This window comes from Haliaeetus albicilla, chromosome 5 (genome assembly GCF_947461875.1).
Source record: "Haliaeetus albicilla chromosome 5, bHalAlb1.1, whole genome shotgun sequence".
Taxonomy (NCBI): Eukaryota; Metazoa; Chordata; class Aves; order Accipitriformes; family Accipitridae; genus Haliaeetus; species Haliaeetus albicilla.
The window spans coordinates 30,209,589-30,222,303 of record NC_091487.1 but is presented as its reverse complement, the minus strand read 5'-3'; the positions used below and the strand labels follow the sequence as shown (position 1 = coordinate 30,222,303).

Here is a 12,715-nt window from a genome sequence, read left to right as displayed (position 1 = left end):
CGTGACTAGGAAATATGAATATGAAGCCATTTGCTTATAGTTCACCATTTCAAATATCCCAATTTTGTATTTTTCTAGAAAGCTTTAATTTTAATTGTTTTCCCTTGACTTGATCTTCTCAGTCTGTTTTTTAATAAATGTAAACATACATATTTTATATATGTAAGTGTATATATAAAAGCACTCTTTTTTAATAGCTTGAGCAAAGACCCTTGGACAAATTAATCACTGGACTATGCTAAAGTGAAATCTTGCTGCCCGTCCCTTTTTCACAGCCAAGAAAACTTGTAGTTCTGATTTAAGGCTTTTTCTTGAAGGTATTTTGAAAACCGTATCTTCCCAACTGCTAGCTCCCCTAAGTGAACATAAGAACATACCTGTGAGTTCATAAAAGTGTGGGGCAAAAGCATTTCAAAGGAGCCAACTATTGTTCATTCTTTGGGTACATCCTCACCTTGATCGCTTTCTTGTAACCAGTAAACACAGTAGAACTTTTGCCTGCAGTTTCCTATGCAAGGAAAGTCATTGACCAAGGTGTTCATGAGTTCTTTTTCTCCAGAACTTCCTTTTCCAATTGTTAACTCAATGTCAAGGTCTTGGAAACACAGTTTTATTAAATTACCGACTGTAAAGATAAATGAACCTTGTAAACATCCCCTCTTATTATACGGAAAGATGACTGTTTTAGAAAAGTTGATGTGGGCTAATTATGTAGGATTACTGAGATCTTGATTACATATGCAGAAATCTGTCAGATTCTCAAACACGCCAGTGCAGCTAGTGCCAACCATAAAAATAATTTGTTCAGAATTGGTGTGTATATGTATATAAAGGTGCACTGGGAGCTACATATTCAAAAACAGCTTCTAATTTTGCAGCCACAGTTGAATGTGAGCAAGACTTAAGGTTGGAATTTTGTGGGGGACGTAAGAGAGTAAGGCATCAACAAACATTTGATTTTATTGAGGATAGGGGACATAAAGCTTTAAGCCTCGTGAAAAAAAACAGTTTATAACTCTACATACCATATATGTAAAGCAAATAGGATCTTAAATATACTTGTTTGCACTCATAATTACATGCTTATTACTGGGAATGGTAACCTACTAGTGTTCCCTACCTTTTCTGTGCCGTGGCCACCTTTCTGGGCCCTTATAGCCATCCCAGCCCTTAGAGGCTCAACAGTGGCTTAAGGGCTGCAAGGACCTGAAGGAGACAAATACAATACCATGTATTTAGCCATTACAGAAACCAGGGTGGGCTGAATTCAGATGGAAAACTTCCAGTTGAACCAGTCTGAGGTATTGTATTGAACACAGTGGAAATGCCTTTCAGCTATTTGAAAATACAGGAAAGTACAGTTTCCCTACTACATAAAAACTGTGGACAGAAATTCCACAGTAGGATGACCTAGCTAGAGACTGAGATCTCTACAGAGAAGGGGCCATTTGCATAACTGGGAAAATTAGGGTATCTATCCATTAGCTGTCGTGGAAGTCTGGCCTAAGAGAAAGAAGAGTGAGAACAAGAGTTACTGTAGATGGAGAATTGTTTATATAGCGGGGGGAAATACTTGGGAGGTAGCTTTGTGCAGGTAGCTAAACTGAGATAGGTAAAGTAGTATCTGCAGATAGGGTGATATAAGTGGGTGTGTAAAGAACAGATTTCCTGCAGAACGACACTCCTGTTACAACAGCGATAGAGCGGGCTTACATGTATCTGCATGAAAATGGCTAAAGTGAAAGAGAAGAGAATGAATATCCACTGCAGGAGAACACCAGCTAGCCAGGCAGCAAGCGGTAACTGAGAGTAGTTGAGAGCAGCTGCAAAATATTACAGCAAGTCTGGCTGGAAATATTGCATCCCCTCAAAACTGGGGAGAAGTTTATACAGGTACTATTGGGAGATATGGATACGATATTTACACAACATGAAGGCCAGATCTTGGGATCCTGTCATCACCTAGTATTGGGCCTTCATGAATGAGGCTTTGAGATAAATGCATTATAGGTGGCTTCAAGTATGCACCGAATATAAGGCAATTTTAAAGCTGTTAGGGTCAGAACTCTGATTTCACCTATATCCTCCTAATAAAAACCTATGAAAGGAGTTCCAAAAAATGATGACCCAGAAACATGGAAGAATTTTTTGTCTGGCTGAATTTTTTTGGTAGGCATACCAGTGTGTTTACAGTACTTCTAAATACCATGTGAGTTATGCCATCAAAGAAATAACACAAACTGGAAGTGTGTGTTAAACATGGGGAAAAAGGCTGATGGAAATAGCTTCACATTCCTTTTTATTTATTAATGCCACAGACGAACTGGTTTTCTCATGAGAAAGGTGCTCATGAATTTTCATTCAAAATAATAAATTGATGTCCACATTTTAAGAAATATGTTTAGGGTTCAAGGGATTAGACATGCAACTCTGCATATCTGATTCCCTGTTTACCAAGATAAAATATACTTCTTAATGTCATTTTAGTTATTATGTAGCTAATGGTTTTAGCTTATTAACCAACAAACCTACATTAAGGAAACCATAGTTACCCGCCCTTTAACTAATATTACAGCATTCTTGTTGGCAATGTTTGGGTACTTCTAATGGGGGAATATTTTTTTGCAATAAACAGATGACCTAATTTATTCTTTTTTTAGCAGTTGGTGGATTTGGATAATCAACCAAAATTAAATCTTTTCTATAGTTCTTGCATCTGTGACACATCAGTATTTCAGAAGTTATGCTTTCCCCAATTCTGCCTATGGCAATATGAAAAAAAAAAAGATCTGCTAAGCCCAGAAAAAATAGAATCTGAATAAAAAAGCAATATTCAATATACTACAGAAATACTGACAGGTACATTTTAATCTTAACCTGTCACTGATCCTACAATTGCTGCATTTCCTGAATATCTTTTTAACGGCTTAGTAACTTACGTACTCTTCCAAACAGTAATTTGATAGTAATCAGTAGATCCATCCATTTAGATGTGAGGCATACATTTTAAAAACAAAGCTTTTTTTTTTTTCCTTTCTAATATCAGAGTTATTTTAGAACAATTAAAAATATTGCAATCAAATTTTTTTTAAAAATTGATGATGCTTTGTAGGCTGACTTCACTATCTTTAGGCTCAGGCAAATAACTGCCATAGACAGTTTGCTTAGAAATGCTCCCAGATGACTTTATTTTACAGCAGAAAACCAAAAAAGAGAATAGTCACAGTATGTAAACTATGGGGGTAAAAAAATCCCTGTTACATCTTGCATCCCTTCCTGGTCTTTTTCCAGTGAATCCCGTTTCTCTCACTCTTCATTTTGGCTTGAGTTCCTGCTTAGAACTTAGCTAGAAATCAAAATGTTTAGCTGTTTCCTAGTGCTTATCTGGGTTTTATAAAGGTCAGGGAAAAGTGCTTTTATGTATCTTTAAAGGATCGTTTCATTCTATTACACCAATAAATGGACCAGTTTGGACTGTAACTAAGATGTGGTTCTATAGACGCAAAGCAGGTGTTTGAATCCAGCACATCTTCTGTTTCCCATCATCTTCATATCTTAATTTAGATTTTTCACTGCTGCAAACCATCCAAGTCCAACTGAATTTGTACCAATTTATAGGACATGAAATCTAGCCTCTTATATCATAAAATATATGTTTTAATAACTGCCTGTCAGCTTTATGACTTTGGATAATATTTGGATAAGATGGAAGGGAAAAAAAACGAGCAGTAGATACTGAAGATTTAGAATGGTTATACTGCTTTCTGAGGAAGGGATAAAGATTCAGTATCACTGCAAATATACCATTCAAAATGGAGTTTAGTTTTATTTTAGTTTCAAAATGATATCTGAGTCCAATACCTCCTGAAACAGGAGAAAAGCCCTGAACTCCAAATGAAACTATTATATTTCAACAATAGTAACTTGCCCTTTTATGCTTACTCTTCTTTATAATAGAATCATTGCTTACCTTCTCAGGGCAGCAGGCAATTTTAAGTAAGTGCACCTCATAAATTATTGAGTAAAAGTATACTAAGTACAGTGGATTAAACTAAAGAGTTACTTCAGAAGCAGGAATCAACACTTGTGCATTATACAAGACTTCCTTTGTTGTCAACTCATTGAAAGTAATACCACAGAAGGAAAATGCTTTCTTCTCTCTTGCTTGCTTTCTTGCAGAAAGACAGTTCTACTTGTCACAACTTTATCTATAAGCTTTCAAAATTACCATGCATATGGTACTCTAGCTAATAACAACTGAAACTGCAATAGTATTATTAACATTAAAAACATGTTTAGTTTATTGTTTCTCTGTTGAAATACTGCTAATTTTTTTAATGGCGTTGCTAAAAAAGTTGCTAATAATTGGAGAAATTAGCTTTAATGGAACATGCACTATTGTTTCATCAATATGGGGTTTTTTGATACTACTGACAAGGCTTTTGTTAGTTCCAATTTTGCAAGTTTGAAGATCCCTTTTCAAGGGGTATCTTTTTGACGAATGTGCAGTTTTTCAGCATGTACCTTCTGTCTTGTATCACAGTGTTTTAGAAGAATCTATGCTTTACTTATTCACTAGGCTTTCAATAGAGAATCACATTAATCCTTTTAAGCTCCTTATTCTAATGATTTATTTTGTTGAAAACCGTAGTGATCCTCCTTTGAATTTTAATGATTGCTGGCTATTCAAGGATTCATTGTTTTGACTTCCTGTCCTTACCTTTGTTTCTTACATGTCTGTAGGGAACACCTGTCTAATACTGTATCTGGCCTTAGTTCTCACTGGCTTACCATATTCACTCAAGCCTATCTTAAGGCGTTAAGTTGAAATGCTAGCTACTCATCCATGAAAATAAACGTAGGATATTTACAGAGATAGGCAGATAGACAGCAGAGGGATGGCTGAATGGATTGAGTCATTTTTCGATGAAAATAATATTTTTATACGAATTATATCAAGATGATTGTTGCAAAGTTTGCTCAATATAAAATCAGCACTTTAAAAACCATTAAACAACAACATCTATGGGGGATTTCTATTTCAAAATTTTTGAAGTAAATGCAGTATGCCAACAGTTGTCAGGATTTGGCATCAGCCGCTGAATTTAGGTCATGGCACCGGCTTAAATTGGATTTCAGTTTTCATTTTCATCCACTCTGTATAAATACAGAATGTCTCTTTAGAAATATAACTAGGAACATCATGAGTTTTCAAGAATATATTATTCTAATACAAGATTTTAACAACTACACAGTATTTATGCATAATACATTTTGTTCCTTATCTACAGCCTTTTGGACTTTGATTCAGAATACCAGGAGCTCTGGGATTGGCTGATTGACATGGAATCCATCGTGATGGACAGCCATGACCTGATGATGTCAGAGGAGCAGCAGCAGCATCTTTACAAGGTTAGCGCTACCGTTACTGCCTTTACCTAGCTATAGAAGATCTGATTAGCTTGACAAGTCTTTCTCTCACAGGATATCGCTGCGTTCATTGTATGTATCATGGTGTCTATTAGAATTCCCTTCCCTGTCCCCAACCTCATTTCCATCCCCTGTGCGCTGACAGGCTGCACCGACATCATAATTGCAAGAAAGTTCCCTTTATCACATTCTATTTGGTGTAATTCTATAGAAGGACAAAGATTTGTCTTCAAGATGAATAGAAATAAATGAAACTGCATTAATAAATAGACTGAAACAAAATGAAGGAAAAAAATGAAATGGTAGCATTTAACAAAATGTGTTTTGATTGGAGCTTTCAGCTGGATTTTTATCCACCTTTCAGACCTCATCTGGGAAGAAAGAAATTTGCCTTGATTTTGGTTTGCTGCTGCCAGGATACAGGACTTTTCCAATTTAATTTTTATTAGTTATACATAAAGCAGACATTGTCATGTTAAGTCATCACCCTTGCTTGTGATTTCAGCAAAATGATTTTGAACTTGCATATTGATTATAGGGTCTTCCTCTAACATATACATATATATATACACACATGCATATGGTTTCTCTTATTTGTCATAGCAGCCTTAGCCCAGAAGCTTTATCACTTATTTAGATAGACAATACTTTTAAGAAGTTCCCCAAAACGTGTGATTTGATCCTAAAATTGATTCAGGCTTCACTGTGTGTCTGAGAAGCTGTAGTCTACGGGTCTGAGGGGTGGTGGGGGAAAGAAAGGAGGGGCTTTCGACAGAAATATCAGGCTGCAGTAAATCTTCCTCATTTAGGCAATTTTTATTGGAGTAATTCTGACAGTTGTCATCCTTGAATTGCTTTGAGCATATGGCATATTTCAAAGAGCAGATTGTGAATCATAAAAAATAAAATTAATAACTAACCACAGAATCAGCAACAGTATAATGACAAGAAACAACTACCCTCTAGCTTTTTTTATTTCTTACCAAATAAATGGTACATTCAAGGTCAAATAGAAGTTGTTTCCTTTCTTCTGTGATTGCATGATTTGATAATTTCTGAAATATAATTTATTTCTTCTTGCTTTGGCATCCTAATTTCTTGATGGTCTTCTTGCATTTTATTCTTTCTAATTTTAGTCCTTTTATTTAAAATACCCAGTGAGAAAGGGTTGTCACATGAGTTAAAATATGTTTATAAATGGAAATATGGTTCAGATCCAAACTATTTTAGGCTGCAAGTGAGTTTAATTCAGTGGTCTCCATTTCTTGCTTTGACAGTAATTTCTTATTTTTGCTAATGTCTTTTTCCTAACTTTCTAAATACTTAATCAGACTTAATCACACATTAACACTCCTGGCCTTGGCTAGGCTCAGAAATACACAATGTCAGAAATGGGTAAAAAGTTTCCTGTGAATCTAAAATAAGGTGTTTTGGTAGTGCCTGTCCATGTACGACCAGCTTGTACCATGCCTAATATAACCACTAGTTTTAGTCATAGACTAAAAAAAATCAATAAACATAAATTTTAAGGAAACAATCCATCCATCAATATGAAAAGGAGCAAAGCTTAAGCAGCCAGCCCAAGTATTTTAGGTGCTATTTAGGATACTTCCCTTTCTGATATCGAAATGTAACCATTAAGAATAATTATAGATGGTAAGGCTGGGATAATAATGCATGGTGAGAAGAATAAAAGAGGGCAGCAATTTAAGAATTAGTTTGCATTACAGTATGGCGGCAAAATGAGGAATACTGTATATTCAAAATGGGAAGTAATAGTTTCTTAATATTATGAAATTCTGTATTATGATAGGCATGACACTTCTGAAAGCAGAAAGTTTGTGCCAGAGAGAGTAGCTGAGTCGGTAGTCTGTGCAACACAGACAAGCCAAAAGCACAGGCAGCTTATTTGTTCCGCAGTTTCCGCAGGGAGGTCATCTGCTAATTAATAGACCCGCCATCTCAAAAGTACCTGTCTGGTCACTGCAAAACCACTTGAACAAGGGTAGAAACAGACTGCCTGCCCTCCCACAGTGAATATTGTCTGCATATACCTTTCTAGTGAAAGCAGCAAGCAAATTGTTAAGGATTGAAGGAAAGACTTAGCTAAAAATGTGGAGTTGGGTTAAGAGATGACTAAGCGAGTGTCCATATAAAGCAGAAGGAGTATTTGCAGGTGATGTAAAGAGCTCGAGTGCACAGAATTAAGATCTGTTAGCCTTTCAAAAAAAAACCCAAAACCCCAAACCCCAACCCCAAAACCGCCTCCCGAAGAAGTGTTGAAAGCCCCATAATTCCAGACATTTAAAAGTAGACAAAAGAAAACGTTAGCAAATGTAATTGAGGGAACAATTCTGCACTAGCAAAGGAGAGATCAGCTAAATCACTCGGTCTTTATCATCCTTAATTGCAGACATTTGTGTAACAATGAATCATGCCCTCAAAACCAGTATTAATAGTTTTATAAAACTAGCCTAGTAAACCTCTCATCTAATCGATAGTGACACCCTTTTTATTTGGAGGCTCTTATACAGAGTCGTGGATGGTCTAGTGCTCACAGCTAAGGGGCAGGAACACTGCCTATGCTTCACAGGGAGCACAGCCATTCTGGTCTGTAGGGAGAGAAATCGTAAAGAAAAATTCAGGCAGCTATTATTAGCACAATTCCTCAAAGGTGTGGGGTGTTACGAAAACACAGGTCTTGCTTTAGTTACTCTTTATCAGTTACAACTTCCAATGTGAACCTGCTAATTGCACTCTCTGCATTTTGGTGGCTTCTCCTAAACCCACAGATCCTTCTTCTCAGTTATTGAGCTGACAAGTAATTGCACCTCTGAGCCAGCTCAGCAAGCCGCCTCTGCCAGGGAGCCTGCTGTGGTATCACTATTACCAACAGTAATCATTGCCCCTAAGGAGTCTATGAATGGGCAGCAGCAATGATAAAACAGGTAAATCGGAAGGGAAAAGCATACATTAAAGCAGCATAACGTAATATATAAATGCTAAAATTGCATATGGGAAAATAAAATGTATTTTCATGCTTAGACTATTTTCCCAGTACTCTATTTTCAGATTTAATATAGATTTAAGTCAACTCTCAGCTTAATTTTGTTTTGTAATATTCCAGGAGCGTCATAGTTTTTTATTAGGATCCTTATTATCTCTCTTTAACTAGGTTTTATTTTGCCCTTAATATAACAGGAGCAGCACAGCCGTATTTTTTTTAAACTCTGAATATGTATGTATGACTTTCTCTGGATTTCCTAGATTTTAGTGCAAAGATTTACAAAAAAGGAAAACTATTCTTCCTCACGCTGCTCCCCCATAGCCCTAAATGATTTCAGCTTTACAGTCTTAAACTAGCTAATGATTTTGAAAATCAACTAGTGTTTGATAAAATGGCAGTCACGGAATGAATTGCTGACAGTTTATTTGTCCTCTAATGCTTTATCTATTAACTAAGAAAAAATTAAAAGGAGCATTTCCATGTTTTTGGACCCTCGCTTCTTTGTACTGCTGTAATAGCTCAGTTTAATGCCAAATGTATCATGTTTATTTCATTTTAATCTACTGCATGTGAGCCTGATCTCATAAGCTCTAAGTACACAGAACTTGCATTGACTTCAGCTGTATTCATATGCCGTTACTGGAGGATCAAACCCAAAGAATTTAAACTCTGCTAATTAGCCCTTTAGTGGGAACTTGAGTAATTCTGTACCTTGAATGTTCAAAAATGAAGCAAATCAGTATTTACTGGAACTGTGGAGATTAGAAATGAGTATACTAGGCAGAAACGTTAATGATACTTCTTTCCATTTTCCTCAGAAGATTAATTGCAAAACTTAATTGTGTTAGATTAAAACCCCATTTAAATAAGTACAGTATGATTGTTAATATTGTTAGTATGTTCAGAATAAAATTAACTAAACTTTTTAAAATATCAAATAAAAGAAATTATATTTTTCTGTCTGATTACAAGTGATGTATGGTGGTTTTAATAGAAACTGCATAAGCCCTAAGTCTTGCACTAGTAAGTCTTCAGCAATGATGGTCATGATAGATGGAAAAAGACCCTTACGTAGGAGTGCAAAGACTTTGAAAACATTTCGTTGGCACGCCTTTTGAACAGGTTAACTGCTAAACTATTCATCAAAGGGAAGCGATGCACTGTATTAAATAGCATGAAAATGCACATCAAAAGCTAAGGCTACATTTAAAAAAAAGTTGAGGGGAAAAAACGCTCCCGGCAGTTTTTGTTTCCCTCCTGGAAGCTATCCCTCTTCGGAAGGTGCAGTTCGTTTTCTCCTCTGGGTGTGCTGCTGCTCCATTGTGCCTTTTGCTCTGGCTCAGTGTGCTCTGGCCCTGAGTGGATCAAACAAACCGTGGTGAAAGTTTCCCTCATTTGCATCACTTCTAGACAGCCTTGTCGTACTCTTTGCTGACAGGAAATCACTGTCTTTGTCACCTTTTTTCAGTGATCTCCTTTTGGCAGAGATTGGCCATGTGACCAGGATTAATCACAACAACAGTTCTGGCTCAGAACTCAATGACATGTTTTCCTCAGCACTTCAATAATGGTGTAGAGGAGTCAGTAGGAAATGACTACATTAATTTCAGAGTGAAAAGATAATTAACACTTAAGGACTAGTGCTATAACCTATGGAGCTATTATTCAAATTAAAACTAATTTATTGCAAACTTGTGGAAAAAAAAAAAACAACACAAAAAAACCCCAAACCAAACTAAAAAACCCTGTCCTTTAATGCAACTATTAAAATAATCTTACAAGAGTCCTCCAGTTTAAAAAGAAGCACAAACTATATTTAACGCGGTAATATAAATACATAAAAACTTAGACATTTGAAACTGGAGGCTGAAGTATGTAAAGTGCTTACTTAGATGATATGAATAGGATACTGGCAAACAAAAGCAGCAGTGTGCTCCTAGAATGCTGTGCTTCAAGGAGTTTCCTTGGCAACAGAAATGCAGTTCCAAAAGTAGACAGAACTTTCCTCAGAAAACATACTATTAATAACAACCTTCCGGAACAACTTGGAACAATTTGACTACTTGGCAATAATAATGCCAAGTGTTCTGCAAATTAATCTAACACATAACAGTTATATGTTTCTCTTGCCCATAATTCTCCTGAACTGGGGGACTGAGTTCTCTGCTGTTAGAGGATACAAATGTGCAAAGCGGTTTCAAATGCTGCACAGAGAGAGGGCTCAAATAGCAGCAGCCTATAGCGATCAATTAATGTGCTTCATATCATTTTAACTTGTAAAACAGATTAGTTTAATTGGATTACTTTGTTCTATTTAAAACAAGTCCTGCATACCTACTGAAGCCACATTGTAGTTCAGTCTTTATTTCAAGCAGATTTTCCGTATAAAGAAAACTTATTAAAAGATTAACAGCCTGTAGAGTGATATATTTGGACAATATGCTTAGGGGATTGGTTATAAACTGGAAAACGTGAAGATTTTTGCTCCTGCGCTGCATATTCTGCACGGTCCGGGATGCCTTCTGCCTGTCTGGTAATCTGTCAGTGCCTGCATGGAGCTGCTAAAACAGGCAGTGGGAGATGATCATCGTCACTTCGGAGAAAGCTCTCAGCACACTGCAGGATTGAGCCCCTTGTAGGTAGTAACTACTAATCTGCTATGCATGCAGTATTTTTAGATATGTCATCATTTCCGTATGAGCCAGGAGAATAAACTAATTTCAGATTTGCCTTGCCAATAGGAATCATTAGAATTCCACTAAAGGCCATAAGTTTACCAGACAGGAAAGGTAGGCTGTGCTACTACCTCGGCTTTTCCTGAATTCTTAGATCTAAAGGTTAAAAGTAATCAATATCTCATTGTGCAGCCTGATAATAAGTAATAACCATGATGTTAAAATCTAAATGATTGCAGATAGCACTTAGGTGTGTTGACCCATTTGGAAGGGCTTTTTAATTGCAATCAGAATAGTCATTATAGTTTGCTAATAAACTTTTAGGCTACCTTGCAAAAATCACCACCTTTTTGAAATATGAATTTAATGCTATTAGCAGATTACGTCCCAAATTATGTCCCAAATTATGTCCCAAAGTGAAAGCTTTTAGTTTATCTGAAAAAGAATATGTTAACACTTAAAAAAAAAAAAAAAAAAAAAAAAGAAAGATTATTCTGCTAAATAATATCAGTGGAGATATTCATTAGCAATAGTAAACTACCTCACTTATGTCTACATGCATGGATTGGTACATGCCGTAATGGAAGTTATTCTTTGCCTTTGACATTGTAGTATGTTTTTAACTGTCATGTATAGTAAAATGACTGAGCTAAGTTTTGCACAAAGTTCTGACTTCAGTTACTGTTCTTCACAAAATTTAGTAATTTCCATGTGCTAGGCTGTTGTTTTGGGTTTTTTTCCCCAACAGATTAAGAACCTCTATGACTTTCCACAGTAGGTAGGAAAATCAGCTGTTTTGTATGAGAGATCTCAGAAATGCCTGATACCCCAAGCAGCAGTAAAAAATCTGACTGCTATTAGAACATCAACTAAATGAGTTCAGGGCCTGACACAGCAAAGTTTCCTAGTCTCTTATGGCAGGGGGTGATGAAATCGGTTAACTTTTTCTACACAAGTATTTTCATTTCAGTTGCACAGGAGAACAGAGTGAAAACTCCATTGTGACACATCCTATAACAACCAGCTCATTCTTCCATGGTCCATATGTTTAGCTTTGTAATATGATTAAATTCCTTGCTACTCCTGGCAAATTTTGTATTTTAAAAAGCAGAAAAGAAAATAATTGTTGGTGAAAAATCTTACTTAAAGCAGAGAAATGTTAAGTTTTAATGTCTTATATAATTACAACAGGAAAACGCTGATTACCATGTCTACAAAATTACAAAGGAAGTCTAGAGAATGGATAAAGAAAGAATGTGAAAAAATATTTTTACATTTTCTTGGTTGCTTCCATAATATATGTCAAATGTAAATGTGCATTTTTAAAGGCAGTGTTGTAATTTCTATGGAGCAGACTCCCCATATTTCCGCAAGAAGTGGCTTCATGCATTTCACAAGAGTAAGTGGGTTTCTCCCATTTCTTCCCAGCATGACATTGAAGATGAACTTCACATTGTAGCAAAGCAGTATTTACTGAGCTTGTAGCAAAAGCCAGCACAGCTTTTGGGAGATTAAAGCAGTGTGTCTAGAATGAAAGAGGCATTCGACTTCAAAACAAAAGTAAATGTGTACCACATAGCTGTCATCACCATTCCTTACTACA

The 12,715-nt window shown here is 36.1% G+C and overlaps 1 protein-coding gene across 5 annotated transcripts in view; it reads left to right on the top strand.

The window, feature by feature from the left end:
• Positions 1-12,715, top strand: part of AKAP6 (A-kinase anchoring protein 6) — a 291,528-nt gene that overhangs the window by 200,749 nt on the left and 78,064 nt on the right. For all 5 annotated transcript variants that reach the window (XM_069784017.1, XM_069784016.1, XM_069784015.1 and 2 more), the window contains exon 9: positions 5,292-5,412. In XM_069784017.1, the coding sequence (XP_069640118.1) occupies positions 5,292-5,412 (121 nt within the window). The remainder of the gene's footprint in view (positions 1-5,291; positions 5,413-12,715) is intronic.